Source organism: Phasianus colchicus, chromosome Z, assembly GCF_987193195.1.
Source record: "Phasianus colchicus chromosome Z, bPhaCol1.hap1.1, whole genome shotgun sequence".
NCBI lineage: Eukaryota > Metazoa > Chordata > Aves > Galliformes > Phasianidae > Phasianus > Phasianus colchicus.
Window position 1 is genome coordinate 76019393 of NC_143476.1, and position 18866 is coordinate 76038258.

Sequence of the window (18866 nt, forward strand, 5' to 3'; positions counted from 1 at the left end):
GCAAACAATTGAAAGCAGATAAACGTTAAAATATTTTCATATTTTACTGTCAGCTGGCTAACAGTATTGTATGGAGTCATGTTACAAGACTTCTCCAAAAGAGGCAGATAAGGATGGCCTGGATCAGCCTGCATGGCACTGCAGCTAATCAGCTTTTACGTTCTATAGGAAGCACTAGAATTACACTAAATCTAACAGCTTTAGTAAGTGGGTATTCACAATATAATTCACTTTCCAATTAAATGACAACTGTTCTATTTGTCTTCAAAATACCATGATGTGCAGGAACATTTCCTGAGCTTGTTGGGTGAGAGTCAAGTAACAAGAATTCAACAGAAACACTCAGCAAAACTCTAGAAAGTGAAGCTCAATTGATTCACTTGAATATAGTAACACTAAAGCTATAAAAAGCTCTGTAGGATGAGCTGAGGTCAGGTCACAGGTCTACTGAGTAAGGCGTAAATTTGATTTTAAAATGCTGGGTGTCAGGAGGATGAAGTGTCTCTGGGCCACCGCTGGTATACCCTCATCCAAAACACACATGGATGATGCCAGGAACAGAGTCCAGCAGAAACCACACGGATTGCATTACCATAGCTTTTCAGCTTTGTAAAAGGTAACTCAATCTTCTGACTTGCTTTTTATCTTTACTCTTGCTTAACATTAATAAACACAGGCAGAAAGATCTCTTTACTTGCCTAGCAATAGCAGCTCTAAAAAGATTTTGATGCACATGGACAAACCCTTGGCGGATGCCTGAAACTGAGGACTCAAGTGAAATTTTCTGAAACTGAGGAACAATTCCCACTAATCTGCAGAAAAGTGAAGCTCAGGCTTATTAGGGCTTTAGTAGCTTGTAAAAACCACAGCCCTCCTGGGGAGCCTCAAGCAGCCTGCAGCTCCAGCTGCTCCTCCTTTTGACACCAAGGTGAAGACAAACACAATTCTCACTCCCCAGCTGGGAGAATCTTGTCTAATATTTCAGAGACATTGGGTATTTTACCTTCTATGCTAAAAATACGCTCTCCAAGTGTTCCTGCTTCTTCCAGTAGTGCAGCCTCAGATGACACATTAAAGAAATACTTGTCTGTTGGATGACTAGCAATTCCTTTGATTTCTTTAATTAAGTTTTTAGTATCAAGTTCATTCCTGATTAAGTATCCCAAAACCTGGGGGAGGGGGGGAGGGGGAAACAAAATAGAAAAGCAGGGGATATCATGTTGTTACTTCATTTCCTTGTGTACCACTTGAGTGAGCATTCCATATATGACAACAAAAATAAAACTAATTTCATTAATATTAAAGAACTGCTAGTGTTACTATACCTTTACAATGGACCACTCAGACAGGAAAAATACATAAACCAAAGCAAAAAATTAAAATAGTTTTGCTTTTTTTAGCCAGTTAAAGAGGTCCTATATTTCACTAATTCATGAAGATACATTTAACCAAATTTAAGTTACTGTGTTATTATATTATATAATTATTATATATAGAACATGCACCTTATGTACACACAATAATATGATCTTTCCAAATCTGTCATACTATAAGTAATTATTACTTACAGCAATGCCAAATCTTGTTATATTATCTTCATTGCATCTACCTATCACAGTTTTCAAGTTGGAGCCATCATGCGATTCACCATCTGTCACAACAACCATTACTTTGGTGGCTGTAGGCCGTCCCCCTGACTCAGCTGAGAAGGCATACTGTCTGTTATAAAACAGTGGGTTTACCAGATAAAAATTCACAATGGATGGAATTATATATATATATACTTCAATGAACACGTCTATCACCGACATAGAAAAAGGAGCATTTTGTAATACCAGAATAGCTAGGAAATGCCTAAACTAATTTCAAATAAAAAGGGATGAATATTAAGAGTATGCAAATTTGACTGAAGGTTGATTTTTTTCCCTAAATAATATTTTCAAGATTATTTAGACTTCCAGCCACTTATGCCTATAGCCCTTTCCTAGATCTGATCACAAAATAGCACCTGCCTATTGAGAAACACACCTGGATTGTATGTGTGTCCAGAATTCACAGTATATCATTTAAATATTTTTCAATTTTTCATGCTACTAGTGATGCAGTGACAAGCAGACAAGGTTCTTCTTTTCCCTATATTTAACAAACATGACCTTAAAACTCATACGTTACCAATTCCACTAAATCTCTGGCAATTTTTCACTCCTTTCAATTATTTTATATCTCTCCCAAAACTTTTTCAGTGGTGCTTGATGTGAGATGTATGTAGTGGGTACCAGAAATACTTACCAGAATTCATAGAATCATTTGGGTTTGAGGGACCTTTAAGACCATCTAGTTCCAACCCCTTGTTACGGACACCTCCCTCTAGACCAGGTTGTTCAAAGCCCCATCCAGCCTGGCCTTGAAGCTTCCAGGGTGGAGGCATCCACAGCCTCTTGGTGTCATGTGCCCTCAACTTGATGCCATTTGCAAATTGGGTGCACAGCTTAACGCAAAGGTTAAGGACTTGATTTCAGCAAGCTGACTTTACGTATCCTTGACCTGCATTGCAGGTGATGCTACATGTGCACCCGATGTGCAGTTACTGGCATGCACCTATTTACAAATGCACCTCCTTGGAGACTAAAAGGACGTGTGCTCTCAGAGGAAACCAAATGCAGGATGTGCTCCTTGACTTGTGAGGTAAATTATGATAGAAATCATACCACCCTAATCATCAGCACACTTTACCTTGCGTAGTCAATGGCTTTGAAAGTATTAGTCAGATCTCCTCCCTGCTGAAACGTTTTCTCTGTTGCATTAACAACATCATCCTTTGTTCGGTACTCATTCAACTTAAACACTACACGGGGATTATTTGCATACTGAATTAAACCCACCTATGAAATGAAAAATTTACGTGAAGTTATCATGTATTACAATCACTTACATGGTATCATGATGCATATCTATTTGTCAAGCAGGAGTAGAAGATCTGCAGATGCATACCATTTTCTTTCAACATATAAAACCAATTTATACTAACTAATTTGGAAATAAAAAAAAATCTAAATATTCTTGAATCTTACAGCATTTATTATGGACTACAACATGTTAATGCAAAGAATCTGAAATAGTAGGCATTTAAATGTTTGGTTACTTCTGGAAGAGCTTAGGGACAGCAGTAACACAGTGAGCTATGCAAAAATCAGAAAATAGCAAGAATTCTACAAGCTGAGAGCACCTCATTTTGATCTTCTCTAGGGAAGTCCTAAGGGTTAGTTTCTCGACAGCACTGCAAACCTTACTTACTTTCAATACAGGTGAATACTATGGAAATACGTTAAGATGTACATGTAACACGAAAGAAAAAAGAAGGGAAGATGGTAAAGGTAAGGTTTAGAAAGGACTCATGACGCTGAGCAGGAAGCCTGACTTTTAAGCACCTCGCTTCCAAAGTAGCCCAATGAAGAAGGCAGCCTTTGGGAGAGAGATTTCCAGTGCCCAGACTTTGTTCCCAGAATTGTTTATGGAAAATGGACCGCTGCAAAGACAGAAAATGTTTAAAAGCAGGAAATAAAATTTTCCTTACCATCATCAGAATAAAATGAGAAAAGAACTCAAAGATCAGACAATAATCAAGTGGGGAAAAACTCCTATTTTAAAGATACAGCAATTGGAAAGTATAAGCCATTTGAAAACTTCCCACAAAAAAAAACCCAAAAACTCAACAAAGACAGACACACACAAATTTACTTATACTACATTTCCACAGACTATATTTTAATTATTTTTTATCTATCACATTATCTAATATACATAAAAGAGATCTGTGTCCATTATACGTAATCTAGACTTCTATTTAAGTTGGTCTGCATTTTGAATCAAATTACTAGTCACATTTGGAATAAATTAGGTGTGAGATTAAAAAACCACCAACCAACAAACAAAATACCCAGTACTGAAAGATAAAGGACAACTGCATTATCTATGGCCTTGGGGGAGTTACTATTGTTAAGCTAAAACAAACGTGGTTTCCTTTAAAATTGCCAGAATTTGCTAATAAAATCCACTGCTTCCTTCCCATGACCCTTCTCCCAAGGCTGTGTTTTACTTACCTGGGTTTTGTTAATGCCTATATCTAAACCTTGGACAAATTTCTTCAAAAATGCCCGCACAGCATCCCAGGGATAAATGCTGTTTGACTCATCACAAACCACTACAATATCTATGATGGAAGAACACTCTAAAAAAAGAAAAAAAAAAAAAGTGGACATCAATCTTGATTTACTTACAAGTCTTTGGTGAAATCAAGAGGAGCATATCTAGATCTCATATAGGCAGCACTGCAGATAAGAACGATTTCATCTGAATGAAGACTCAATAATATCACATGGAGATTTTGAATCAGGATCAACCTGCACTGCTCCACTGCAGTGCCTCTGAATTCAGAAGAGTGAATCCAGATTCTTAACAGCATTAGATTAGTATCTGTGAATCTTCATTTGTGTCAGAAAGGCTTATTTTAAGGCTCCAAACACGTTTTTAAAAATCCCAAATTAAAGTGTCCCCAACACAATATATCTTAATTTTGCTTGATCTTTTTTTTTTTTTTTTTTTTTTTTTTTTTTTTTTTTACTGAATCTGTTTTACAAATGTTGTCTTACTTTGAATAGCAGGAGAAAAGCTTCTTAGAATCTGGAAACTTGGGCTGATTTCAGAACAGACTCCTGTTGCATAGTACTGGCTTCCACACTGCTGTGCCCACAAGGGGCCACAAGTCTTTAAAAGTAATAACAAGAAGAAATTATAAAATAACAAGTACTGGTCTCACTGTATCCATATACAAAAGCACAATAAGCTGTATGAAAGGAAGATGGGATAAGATGAGCCCCCATGGGTTATGAGGCTGAGTCTCTTGCTCTCACCACAACTGTATCAGACAATCCCCTTCGTGTATATTCTCATAAAAAGGACTCTCTATTTGTGTCCATCCTGAAGCCTTTGCAAGCTCCTTCTTACAGAGTATTCACATCTATAATTTCTAGTGTGACACAGTCTGCCAGGAACCTGTGCTGCTTTAATCTGCCTGCTCTACAAACTATCGATGTAAAACTAGAGTTCATATTTCCAAATTGCTTTCAACCATGTGGTGAAGTTCTTCTATTAAACCAGGAGATGGCATTATATCCACGAGCATCTTCATAGCTCCAGACAGCATGCACTATTAGCCTACACAGTGACAGGACTGACAAGCCTTGCGATCACTGCATCTGCACAAGGATTTATTAATTTGAGAAGACTTGTTCCCAAGGGAAATTAACTTTGCCAAAATATTTGTGAGTTGAGTTTCTTCATGGTCTCCCCAGTTTCTACAATCTGATTTAGCTGCAGGCTGCCGCCAAAAAGATAAGTTTGGCCCCCGCCTTCCTCAAAAGTAAGTTTGCTTTGCTGAAAATGATCTCTAGATAAAGAAAATTTTTCAGCTAATCGCATAAAAGTGAGAACTCTAATCTTAGAAGGATTTCTACAGAAGTAACTAGATGAAAAGACAAACACAGAAACAGTACTTCATCAGGATATTTGGAGGTTCTTATTGAAAGAAAACTATATTAGGAACACAAGGAGAAAACATATGACCTCTGTCAACAGTTCTGAAAGAAACTGTGTCCAGTTCTGGGCTCCCTGGTACAAAAAAGACAGGGATGTCCTGGAGAGTGTCCAGCAGCCACAAAGATGATAAAGGGCCTGGAGCATCTCTCCTATGAGGAACGGCTGAGAGACCTGGATCTGTTCAGCCTTGAGAAGAGAAGACTTAGAGGGGTTCTGATCAATGTCCATAAATATCTAAAGCGCAGGAGGCAAAGGGACGAAGCCGGACTTTTCAGTGGCACGTTGTGATGGGACAAGGGGGAATGGCCACAAACTTAAGCATAGAAAGTTCTGTACAAATGTGTGTAAGAACTTCTTCACAGTGAGGATGACAAAGCACTGGAACAGGCTGCCCAGGGGGGCTGTGGAGTCTCCTTCTCTGGAAATATTCAAGACCTGCCTGGATGCCTACCTGTGCAGCCTGCTGTAGGGACCCTGCTTAGCAGGGGGTTGGACTCACTGATCTCTGGTAGTCCCTTCCAGCCCCTACAGTTTTGTGATTCTGTGAAATGATTGCTCCCATGCAAATATTTTCTGATTCACCTATCAATTCTGTCAAAGTCAGAAGAGTCTGGATAACAGAAAATGCACCATTTCCATGTCAGAAGTGAAAGGAGAGCAATAGCAACATTACTGTTTTGACAAGAATACTGAAAAGAAAAAAAAAGTAATTAAAGACAGGAATTAATAAAAAATGATATAAACGTCAGACAGGATTATCAGTGGCAGATGGCATCAAAATATTCTAATATATTTCATAAGATGGCAATATTTCTAGACAAAAGAAACTAACTATACCTATAGATAAGTTGAAGCGCTCTAGTGTGGTTACAGTCAGAGAAGCAAGATGCACCATTAGTGCAGAGGAAAACTGGTAGATAAGATAAGTAGAACTGATGAACTTGAAAAGTGAAATATCAGAAAGGGGCATAGATTTGTCCTTAAGGACTGATCCCAAGAACTTTGAATGCAAACTGGGAGCTCTCTGCATGGAAGAGACCAAGGAGCAGATGGATCACACACTGTCTGATTACAAGGTGGCATACAAAGGCAAATGTGGCATGAATGGCCTGGAAGTATGTAACAAGAAGCACTTGCAGTTGTGACAGGGAAGTACTAAATACACTGTGCAGTGTCCAGGAAAGATTCATGTGGAATACAGCATACATCTGGTTTGTAATATTCAAGACAGATACATTTTAAAAATCTCATTTCATCCAAAACCTGTTTGACCAGCAAAGAAGAGGATAAAAGAGAATGCTGTACTAAATACTGAAGTGAGATTTTAGATCCTGGAGATGGGTGGGAGCTCCTTCAAATTACTGAACACAGTGTCCCAAGAACAAACTGCTAGGAACACAGACTGGAAGTTAAAAAAAACAAAAATTTGTTAGCCATCAGAGGAATGAAACTCTTAAACTATTCAGCAGGACTAAGCATTCCTACAAATAAAAATGTAACAAGCATGTGCGAATGACTGCCCTGTTGTTAGCTTACTGTGGGAAGCAATCACATGACATCAAAAAACTGAACACGCAGAATCCTCAAGCTGCAACACAGGCATGCCAGGAGCTGAGCAGTCTGGAAGAGCTCTGAAGAGAAGCAGGCATGGGCACAAAAGTTGGAGCCTGGGAGGGGAGGATGAAGCATGAGCTGGGTGGGAAGTCCTGAGGACGGTATAAAGAGCCCACTGCAGAGCCCAGCTCCCAGAGTTGTGTCCCAGAGTGAACTCCTGGTTGGCAGCAATGTGCAATTAGGAGCAAAGATAGTCTCCACTTATTGATCAATGCTAGGTGCATGTAAATGACAGGGCTTTTGAAATTCAAGGCAGCTGAGACACAGACAAGCACCCATCTCTAATACTCGCTCTTTCAGAAAAAACTTCCTTTCCCAAAGATGTGGCAAATAGTTCACATCTTAGCATTCCGATTTTTTCCTGTGTGCTTTGCTTTGCCTTGCTACTTCATGCAGTTTAGATAATCATCAATGCCACATGAATCAGGAAATTCTTTTTAACTGAAAAAGTTCATGTATTGCTAGAAAATGCATTTTTTCCTTCCTGAGATGTTTTATTGTCTCAGCCTGCCTCAGTCACTGATATTGACTAAAGTAGTTACGCAGGGGACAGTGTTAATTTTAATTAGAGATATTACTCAAGAGATAGGATCACACAGTCTATTCTCAAACCAGCAATCAAGAAGGGAACTGTTGCTGTACTCTGAGCTTATGATCCACCTAAGTAACACTAATAGGACTGCTGGAAAGCTTGTAATTAAATCTGTATCTATCATAGTACTTCAGTGAACTGGGTTATATGGTGGTGAATATAAACAGTTGAATAATTTCATGATTACTAGGAAGATGCAACTTAAAAATAACAAGCTTGAAGGGACTTTCCAATCTCATTTTCCTATACGGTTTCACTTGGTTACTCTACCATGTGTACATCAAAAACTGGTACGTATCTACTTTTCAAGAGTTTTCAAACCTATGGCTAAGACCATAAAACTGTGTACAAAACAGGCCCGAATTTGCTCTCAATTACTACATCCCAATTATACAGGCTTCTAGGAGCAGTTTGCAGAATACACACATAAAAATTCACTCCCTCTACTTCACTAACCAAATAAACCATACTGCTAAAGCAAAAACCAGACCCACAGGACTGGAAATCCCAACATCTCCCAACTGGAGAGAAGTCACTGTGCAAGTGCTTAATGCAGAGTAGAGGTCTCATTTGTCTTCTAAAAGCATAACTAAAGCTATATGAGACTACCTTACAGGTATCCATTGTAAATGGAAATGCTCCTGTAAATGTTTTCTGACCTACATTACAAAATCTTTAATTATATGTTTGGTGGCTTTCTTCCATATAGTATTTTGATAAATGTGGAAGACAACCTGCATGTATCCTAGATAATGAGAGCTTGATTTTAAATCATCCAAAATATGTGTTTACCAAGGCTGCATAATGAAACACATCTGGCTCAGGCTTAACTAAAAACTGTGGAAATTCTAGTTTCTTCAGTGTCTTCCTGAATTTCTTTATCTATTGAATGTATCCTCAATACATACCAAAAATCCTCCTGTTTTTGAGTTCTGGATCAGTGTCAAGCCAAGGTTCATGTCTTCCTTTATCTCAGTCACATTTGGAATATTTATTAAAGCTGAAATAAAAAGCAAAAAAGAGTGGCAAAACACACAAAAAAGCTAAGGAACAGAAGCAATTCAGTAAGTTAGAATTCATTCATGTCTCAGTATCTAACATGCTTCTTCCAAACACCTGCATAATATTTTGAGACAAAAGAAATGAAAACTAACCTTTGTCATAAATTTGCTAGCTAGTAATAGACATTAATTAAGTAGGGCCATTTAAAGTACCTGCTCCCAAGAGAGCAAAGGCACAAGAGAGGAAGAAATTGTCTTCCTTCCAATTAAGCATTTTTGGCTGGCTTCATAGATGCAGCTGAGCAGCTCCTGTTACATTCCTCAGGATACTAGGGCTGCCCTTATCCAGTAGCACACTTCAGACAAAAATGTGAAAGAAACAATGGAGAAGAGATATGTCACCAACTTAAACATGAAGTACACATCTAAACTACTATACTGTGCTATACTTATTTTCAGTGTATCCAAAAGGGAATCTCATTTTATACTTAATCTATAAACACACAAAGCAGAAGAGGCTTTATATGATATATACTGACCAAATGAGATTCGAAATGAGAATGTAACAAAAATCTCAAGTATTAAGTAAATGTCTTATAAATATTACTACTACTAACCCTGTCAACAGGGCTGCTACAAATGACAAAGAATATAAGTGTTTATAAAAACAGAACAAAAAGTGTTCCAGAAAAGATATAGAAAACAATAATAATAACCATACTAATATATATATATTTAATGCTATTTAATTAAGGAGCATATAAACAGGACGGAGAATGACTGTTTATGAGGGTGGATAGTGATAGGACAAGGAGAAACGGTTTAAACTGAGACAAGGGAGGTTAAGGTTAGATATTAGGAGGAAATTTTTCACACAGAGGGTGGTGAAGCACTGGAACATGTTGCCCAAGGAGGCTGTGGATGCCCCATCTATGAAGGCATTCAAGGCCTGGCTGGATGTGGCTCTGGGCAGCCTGGTCTGGTGGCTGGTGACCCTGCACATAGCAGGGGGTTGAAACCAAATAGTCTTTGAGGTCCTTTTCAACCCAGGCCATTCTGTGATTCTATGATTATTAATTAAAAATACTTGAAATAAATGATAGAAAGGTTAAAAAAAAAAGCTCATATCAGTATCATAAGGTCAATTGTAAAGAATATGCATAAACATTTACCAACAGTTAATTTTAGAACTCAGAAACAGTTAAGTGAAAAAGACAAGAGAATAATATTTTTATTATTCTTCAAGGAGTCTGAGACCACTGAATACTGAACTTGTCATTGAAAATGAAATTCCTCTGAATTCCTCTTAAGCAACATTCATGCTTACACTGCTGTTACGTGCTTTTGCTACTGGTCTTGCTAGCTTCCAACTATTTCATTAGATAGATGGGTCTGGTACAAAAACAAGGAAAGCCTGAGTAATTGCAATGAGGCATTATTCACTATAACTTACCTTGCAAGTTCAATTTTTTACATGTGGTTTTGGGTGTACCAACAGGACATGCATAGATATCTCCAGTTCTATTTGCTGGATAGCCGCTCCAGGGTGAGCCAACCAATAACCTGAAACAACAGGAATGTCTTTTACCATGCCAAAAGGGCCAGCAGCATTGCTGCAATTAAAGCTGAGGGGATCAGGTAAGGAGGCTTCCACCAGGTATAGCACGTAAGACTTTCAGGAGTTTTCTCCAGAGCTGTTCGGAAGTTGGGTTTTACTTTACTTTACTTATACGTTAATACAGTTGAGTGATGACAGGCAACGCTGACAGGAATGCTTCTAGGAGCATACTGCCCCAAGCACTTATCCCAAAAGGTGTCCAACCTTTTGGCTGGTATGCACTGCACTGAGTGAAGAGGAATTGTATTTGTATTTAGGTTGCTCCAAAAGTCGTGCCTCCTCTTTATTTCCATGGAAACTACAACAGATATAAACAGCACAGTAGCACTATTTGATAGAGCAAGTTGTCAGCCAGGAAGTTCTGTTTTTCAACATAATCACCACTGTTAGCTATGCATTTCAGTCAGCTGCACTCAAAGCATCAGAGAACGTGATCCACTGTCATTGTTGCCTCTGCTGAAACATACCTCACACTGCCACACTGCTCACATTCACTGATGGGCAATCAGACTGCCCTTCTGCTGCCATTTGTTACATGGCAACAAAATGTAATAGGATATCGGTGGGAAGGTTTAATCTCTAATGACATAACACCAACATCCACCTCTGAAATTGTGGTCCAACATCCTAAAGTAAGAGACATTACTTTCAGAGCACCCCTCATAAAATATATAATGTAGTCAATGTATGTAAGTAAAAAAAAAAAAAATTGATTTTTAAAATATTTTTTTTGTTAAAACCTAAAAAAGGAAAGCAGCAAAATCATAAAATTGGTGGGCTATTTGACCCTGTTTTTGTGAAACTATTGCATCAGTCTTCTTCAATGGCAGCTTGAGCTGGCACTGTGCTGCACCCCAAATGCTGGTTTCAGCATCAATAGGGTTAATAGTGCACCAGTGTTCCAGTGGTGCTAAGAGAGAGATTTGAACCCAGGCCGGACAGCAGGTGGCTGCACTGCAAGCTGTGCTGGGCCACATGGAGCCTGTGGGACTGGGGTTGAACCTGCCTGACTTGTACTGTTGCACTTGTGACACTGTGTCACCATGTCGGAAGAATTAAAGCACAGATGTTAATGTACACCAGTGCATACAAATTTAGAAATATATGCATTGTGGAAGGAGAGACAAAGAATTTGATTCTCCTGTCAGGTAACAGTTAACTGCTTCCTTTTCAGTTATTCTTTTAACCAACCGATAAGAAGCACTTCCTACTGGCTCAGCTCAGCAACAGCATGGTTCTTATGTCTGAACTTGAAAGCTGCCACACCTTGACAACACTGAGTAAGAAAGAAAATACTGCAGGTGATAACAGACTGCTGTGTGAAGTATTTAATCCTGAACAAGAAAGTTAAGTCTTCAGTAATTTATGATAGTAGCATGAAATGATTCACTCTCCCCAGCACTTTTCCTCATCTGCAGTTAACATTCCCTCTCCAGTGCCTATTCCTCAAAACACCTGTCACATATTGTCTGAAAGCGTTCACAAAACCAATAAATTCAACCTGTGGAAATGCTGCTGAAGAACACCTGTTTTCCAGTGCCACTCTCTGAGAGAGTGAGACCAGCAGGCAGCATAGGGTAGTGGAGCTCTGGGGGAAGACAATTATTTACACAGTTTAATCTGCAACAAAATGAGGGCAAGGCAAAATATAACTATAGGAACATGATCTCTACGAACACACACACACAAACCACCAACAAATAGATGATTACAGAGCAGCAGTATGACTTTCCATTCATGCAGCATGATAATAATGCCTTAATGCCTTTGTGGGACAGTAAAAAGGACAAAGAGTGCATCTTTTTTCAGTTCACCAATATATTGCTAGAATGTCAACTGCCATTCCCTAAAATTTCACAGGTAGGTGATGTAAATACTTTGCACTGTAAAATAAATTATTTTATGAAATAATTATACTTTGAAGCAGCTTTCTTGAATGATGATATGCTACTAATTTTTGGAAGACTACCTGATTTTATTGCTCCAATTTAGTAACTAGTTCAAGTAAAATTACTTTGATGAAAACACATAGCTTTAGATGCAGGAACAAAAGTTTGAGTCCTTCAAGTCTCCACAAGGCTCTCAGACATACAATCTGATTTTTGAGTGGTCCAGTATAGAGCCAGGGGTTGGAATGGATGATTCTTATGGGTCCCTTCCAATTCAGGAAATTCTATGATTCCATAATTGAGATTTCTTAAAGCAAATACTGCTACCTGTATTTTTTAGTTTATTCCACATCAGCCAAATGGAAACCTAATCACACAAATAATGTTCTTCTCTTTTATTAGCTCTGTTGCCATTGTGTAGGAATATTTTAAAAATACCTGTCCACTTCTCAATTATCTTAAAGAAAGACAGCAGTTGTTTTATTGTGCAGACCAAACAAAGAAAAACTAAGCTAAAAAAGTAAGCTCCCCTAATTCCGTGCTCAAAACGGAATATCTATGCAAACTGTGCCTAAAGCAAATGTAATTATAGCTTTTATTTAGTTTACATTTTTCATATTTCTGGATAATATTTTTGTACCTTTTCTTTGTTGGAATTAGCCTTCAATACAGATTTGTAAGACCCACAAATCTCAACACACAATTACACCATGAGCAAAAAAATGCATCTATACACAGAATTTAACACTTAAAACTCATTATTACTGACACTCTGATTTTCAGAAATTAATTATTAAACATCTTTTCTTATTTGACTTAACTAAACTTTCATCAATATTTTCTTGAGAAAAAAATTATAAACAATTTCTGCCATGCCTAGCCTACAGCATTTTTTTTTTTTTTCTGTATAAAGGTCCAAGGAGATAACTTAATTATGATTTCTTTTATATCCTGTATATCCTTACATGAGTTTACTAGTCTTCATCTTCTAAATCAGTAAATCCTGATTGTATTTAAAAAGTAGAAGTAAAAGAAACCATTACAGTACATAGTTACACAACAATGTTCTGGGAAAATGTGTATCTTTCAAAAAAATCAGAAATGAAGAGAGTATCTGACTAGCATCCTGCTACCGACAAAAACATTTATTTACTCTGATTAAACAGGATGTAGACAAAACAGAGTGAAACAGAATGTATCAGGAAAGAATGCAAAAAATGATTACTAAAATACTTGAAAATACTTGTTTTAAAATAAATTGTATCATGCACAGTATATTAGTTATGGGCCTTTCTTAGGCATGGGTTAAATATTTATTTTAACAAAACATCATTATGTATCTTTGTAGAGTAGCTTTATATAATACCATTGTGATCACTGTGTAGTATTGGCACAGATTTTATTAGTCAGCTCTTTAATCAGTCTCCAACACTATATACAAAGCATGAAGTCAAGTAAAGTTCAGCAGCAACGCCATACCACACAGGCTGAAGGAGAGGCAGATCAAAGAGTAATGGGAATTATTTCCGTGAAATTACACCATGACAAAGCGAGTAACTGGCAAAGTGTGATGTTGCAAAAAAAATCAGAATTCAGGGTGAAGGGCTACATTCCCAGCTGTTGTCAAAGCAGTTTTTTAATTTAATGTTGCCTTGTTGACTTTTTAAAATGCATTTGTTCTTTAGTGCAATTTCTAAACAGAGAATACTAGCTGCAAATTGCAATAATAAAAGTAGAAAGGATCTCTTGAATCATCTGGTTCTTTCCCCTTCAACTACAGGAAGTGATGAATAGATACGAAGATCAGGAATCTTTTCACTCTCACAGCTACTTCTCTACACATCCTAAAGCCCTGATCACCATCTAAAATTTCCAACTCTTTGAACAAGATACTTAAAATCTCAAAAACTATGAATTATGGCAAGAATTCAGACTGATAAACTTAGAAGGCCATGAAGACAGAAGCTGGGAAAAGACAAACTAGGTCATGCAGCTGATAAGGAAAAATCCTACAAATCCAATGTTAGCAGTTGCTGCTAACACTTAAAAGCAAGAGCTGTAACAATGGCAGCATTTTGATAAAAAATAAAATAAAATTGGCCAAAATGCATTCTCTTAATATGTAAATGTATCAATTTCAATCAGAGGTGCTCTGGAAATTGTGTTTTTGTCAAAATGTCTTTTTGGTTGAACAAGTCAGCAGATTAACAGATCTCCCTAGGAGAGAGACTGCTATATTTTGATCAGTAATCAACATTTTACAATCATTTTTTTTTACATCTGTTCAGTAGTGCAATGATTATCTGATGCTCCAGAAATGGTAGTGCATGTCAAGGTATTTCATAACTGACATGATATTAAATGTAACAAAAATATAAAAAATGCAAAATCCATACTGTAAGTTGCAAAACAAACTTCAAAAATCCCAAATTCTAAGCACACATATACAACAGAGTAGAGTGGCTGCAACTTCATATCAAACATCACACTGAGCTTTTAGTCTATTAGCTCTATTGTGGAATGTATCTCACAATATATTAATGAAATAACAGAGAATTTCTTCTCAATTTAAGGCTCAAATGCAAATAATCTCATGACAAGAAGAGCCATGTGATAAACTCGGTGATGTTTCTGTTGTGGCTTATTACTTGCATGGCTATCTGCCTCTTTTTTTTTTTTCTATTTGACAAGTTTCTTCAATGTTCACAATTTTACTTGACCTCATTAAAGAGTTCCTGTCTGAAAATTCCCACCAGACATTATGAAAAGCTTGAGCTTTGCATGGCTTGCAAATCTGTCCTTATTTACAAGCATCACATGCCATCAATGCACAGCAGATCAGTGTCCAATTATCCTGGATCTTCTGACTCTACACAAAAAGGGCTCCCTTGCTGGTTTGTGTCACAGCTTCCCTACATACAGTAGCCCCCTCTATATTCAAAAGCAAAGTCTAGGAAGTGATGAAATCCTTGTGGATCTCAGATTCTGGACAATCTCTCCCTTGGAGAGAGCTGCCACCTGTGGTGTTTGATGTGGAGAGAAACTCCATTATGCCCAAATAGATTTTACAAGTGCATCACGCACTTGCTGCACAGTGATGGTCTTGTCATAAAAGCACATGGTGATAAATGTTCCTTTCTGATACAAGGCAGCATCCCACCCTTGTGCAAGGCCTCAGTGTGTCTACCTCCCTCCTACCTCAGACATGTCAGCCAGTGCTCTGTACATAGACTGCAGTCAGTGCATCACCTATAGGAAAAATCAACTCTAAAGCAGCTTGAGTGCTTTTAAACAACATGCACAAGCAAAAGTGCTATTGCCCCAGTAAAAAGAAAATAGCCTAGATAAGAAGAGAACAAGAGAGTAAACTATGAGTGATGTTTTTTCCAGCATGTTTAATAGTTACTTGAGAAGATGACTGAAAAGAGCTTTTCTTCATTAAGAGTTTCTAACAAGCCATGGTTACTAAAACAGCTGCTAATAAAATTCTTCTGAGTTTTGGAGTCATGGTCAGACATTACGCAGTGAGTGAATAAATGATGAAGTGCCTATTTGCAGAATACAGCTCCAAATCCATAATACTCACATAGATGGGAGAATAGATAGAGAAAGTAAATCCAAATTTACTTTCTTTCCCAACTTCAGCATACCAGCCAGTAAATTTGTAGTGAAGGACTTATTATATTGGAACTAATTATAAAACAGAGACAATAAAAGGACAAAAATATCTTAGTTGAGTCCTGAACCTGGTGTTCCTGTTGTAAGCTTAAAGAGAAATTTGTAAGGATAAAATGCATCACAATTTTTTCAGAAAATACCAAAGCACTTAATTGACTTTCGGCAAACATTCTTGCTCTCCTTCAATAGTTTCACACAGAAGTAAGAGTGCTCAGAACTATGGGTGACTAAACACATAATTAAGGCAAGCAGAAACACAGCAAGAAACTGCTACTGCAACCAGCAAGGAGCAGGGAAATTTCATGCCCAAAGGAATGAGAGGAAACACTGAGCTTCTACTCGGGATACAGCTGTGCTCTCTTGCTTTGTCTCCTGGTCATCAGCAGTAAACAAGTAATGCAAGAGAAGCAGTGGGACCAAGGAAGTCTTACATTTTTCCATATGCAACAGACTGTGCTTTGCGCAGTGACTCTGTATAGTAAAGCATCTCTGCTAGCTCTTACAGTTTTGTCCAGGCTTTTGCAAACACTGAGATCTTCATATGCATTTCCATCTTTCTTTTTACTGAAAAATAGTTTAGCTGCTTACTATCTGTCCATCATCAATTAAACATACCAGTTTGTTACTTCTTTGGTTCTGATATTGTTTCAATCTATAGAGAATGACACATCTAAAATATTATCTCAGCTTATGATAATATGTATAGCTTGTATGACTTTCCATTTGGTCCCTGCCATAAAAGATGTCTTAAGCTTTGTGGTTGCTGAGACTGCAGAAGGAAAAAGTACAGTGCGTTTAAATGTAAATGGTTTAATATTTTAAAGTTCTTTTTGGAACCAACATTACCAGAAAAAATATTTTACTAATTACTCATTAAGCTGAATGTTGTGGCAACAGTGGACTTCACATGAAATTTTATGCTTGAGGAAATGCAGCAGACATCCTTTGCTAAGATTACGTTATGATACACATCCAAATATGTTGCCCGTAAGAAGCAAACAACATTATATCAGAAAAAGATGTACAAAGTTTAAGTTCAGTTAATTTTAATAACTAGAACTCCTTAGCCCTATTGATTTGTGTTAACTTTGCTAACATTGAAGTAGAAAATATCCTTAACATATACAGTGCGTAACAGGTATGTTATGGCTACAAGAGCGACTGAGATCAGAATTAAAATGCTACTAGGAATCGTGAATCTGAGGAGAGTCATACATTGGAAGGGAAAGTAAAAGATTAAAGGTGATAAAGACTTCATATTACATGGTGTAGAGGAAAAAGAACCCAAGCATTCAGATGAAGGCATCTTCAGAACATTTTCACTTTTGTTTTAATAAAGTCAGTATTTACTAGTAAAAAGATTAATATAAGAATGAACTAATTGCAAGTCCCTTAAATGAAATCTGGAATCATAAAATAAAAATAAGTTGCAGTATTTTTTGTTATCCATTTAGTTGGACATTTTCAAGGTATTCAAACTGCTTACCATTTGCCTTGCTCATTTATGAACTGTTGAACTGCATATCCAAACTGCTCTCTTGATGGACCAGAAAATATTTTTGCTTTAAGGAGCCCAACATTATAGGCTTCACAGCAGTTATGAAGAAAACCTGTTAACAAAAAGATTATTATTACTACAGAAGCAATTAAAGAAGAATTTAGATGCTGGTGAAAACATTTTTTCATCTGTGCCAACTGCCACAACAGAAGAAAAAAAAACATAGCCTTTGACACATGCAATAAAAGCCAGCCTATGGCACCCATCTGCCCTGCCATGTGTATGCCTGTGTAGTATGCTGCACAGGTGTTATAATATTGTAGCTTAATGACTCATTCACTGTTTTGCCCGGCAAATCTTGTGGCATTACTAATGAGAGCGTTTTAGCTGAAGCGAAGCAGAAAATGTGATTCAGAGGTTCTTTACATTAAGACATAAGCCTATGGCCCACCCAAATGCATCAGCTGCCTGCTGAGGTATACTGAAATGAAAGTTCACAGAAAGTAATTATTGATACTGTTTGTATTCTAGTGCATCTCTGCAATTTAATGTTTGAAACACTGGAACAAAATCAGATTACCTACTGCATCAGAGAACCTATGGTTTTGAGTCATTTCATTATCACAGCCTGTTTGTTTTCTGTCCAAACAGCCAGAATGGTTGTCCAAACAGGAAAACTTAGAAGTACAAACATGGAAGTTATCACAGCATTAATAAATTATGGAACTTAATATTGAAACCTCGCTTTGCTGTGACTGTGATATTAATTACTTTGTGTTTGGAAATGCAGGGATCCACTCCTCATTCATAAAGGATCTGAGTTCTTTCTGATGAAGGTCTGTAAGAGGATGTTAAGAAGAATGTCTGCTACAGAAGTTGCAGGAATTTTGTTTATTATTACACACTGTATGTAATTAGAAATCACTAATTGCCATGAGTAGATTATTCCCCCCTCCAGGCAGAAAGATTGAGACAATGGCGGGATTCCAAGAATAAGATACAGCCCAGCTCATGGACACCTTAGTGCCCCAGGAAAGTCTCTGAAAATGACAGCAAAGGAAGAAATGGTGACCTCTGCTTGCACTGCTGAGGTTCCCAGGTGAGGTTAGTTCACAGAGTTGCACACTGGTTAAACAACATCCCTCATGCTTTCCCTCCCTTCCTGTCTATCCAGACAGGAAGTGTTTTATCTACTCTACACACAAAATATGTCTCATCACAGTTTTTCAGTACGAGTCATTCTGTAGTAAAGTAGAGGTCTTTATAACAATCCCTTATAACATTGATCACTTAAGGAGATATGTACCGATCTTTTGCTGTTAAAACTCTGATCTAAGATCAGATAATTGTATTTCTCTAGCTTAGATGTGTGGAGTGCTAA

At 37.4% G+C, this 18866-nt stretch overlaps 1 protein-coding gene across 1 annotated transcript in view; it reads right to left on the reverse strand.

Moving 5' to 3' along the window:
• The window catches only part of ITGA2 (integrin subunit alpha 2), a 68780-nt gene that overhangs the window by 31842 nt on the left and 18072 nt on the right, over nt 1–18866 (reverse strand). The window contains exons 2-9 of the mRNA XM_031609452.2: nt 17474–17597; nt 10256–10365; nt 8710–8801; nt 4650–4764; nt 4101–4228; nt 2734–2882; nt 1569–1719; nt 1004–1169 (exon numbers count right to left, since the gene is read on the reverse strand). Of these exons, the coding sequence (XP_031465312.2) occupies nt 1004–1169; nt 1569–1719; nt 2734–2882; nt 4101–4228; nt 4650–4764; nt 8710–8801; nt 10256–10365; nt 17474–17597 (1035 nt within the window). The remainder of the gene's footprint in view (nt 1–1003; nt 1170–1568; nt 1720–2733; nt 2883–4100; nt 4229–4649; nt 4765–8709; nt 8802–10255; nt 10366–17473; nt 17598–18866) is intronic.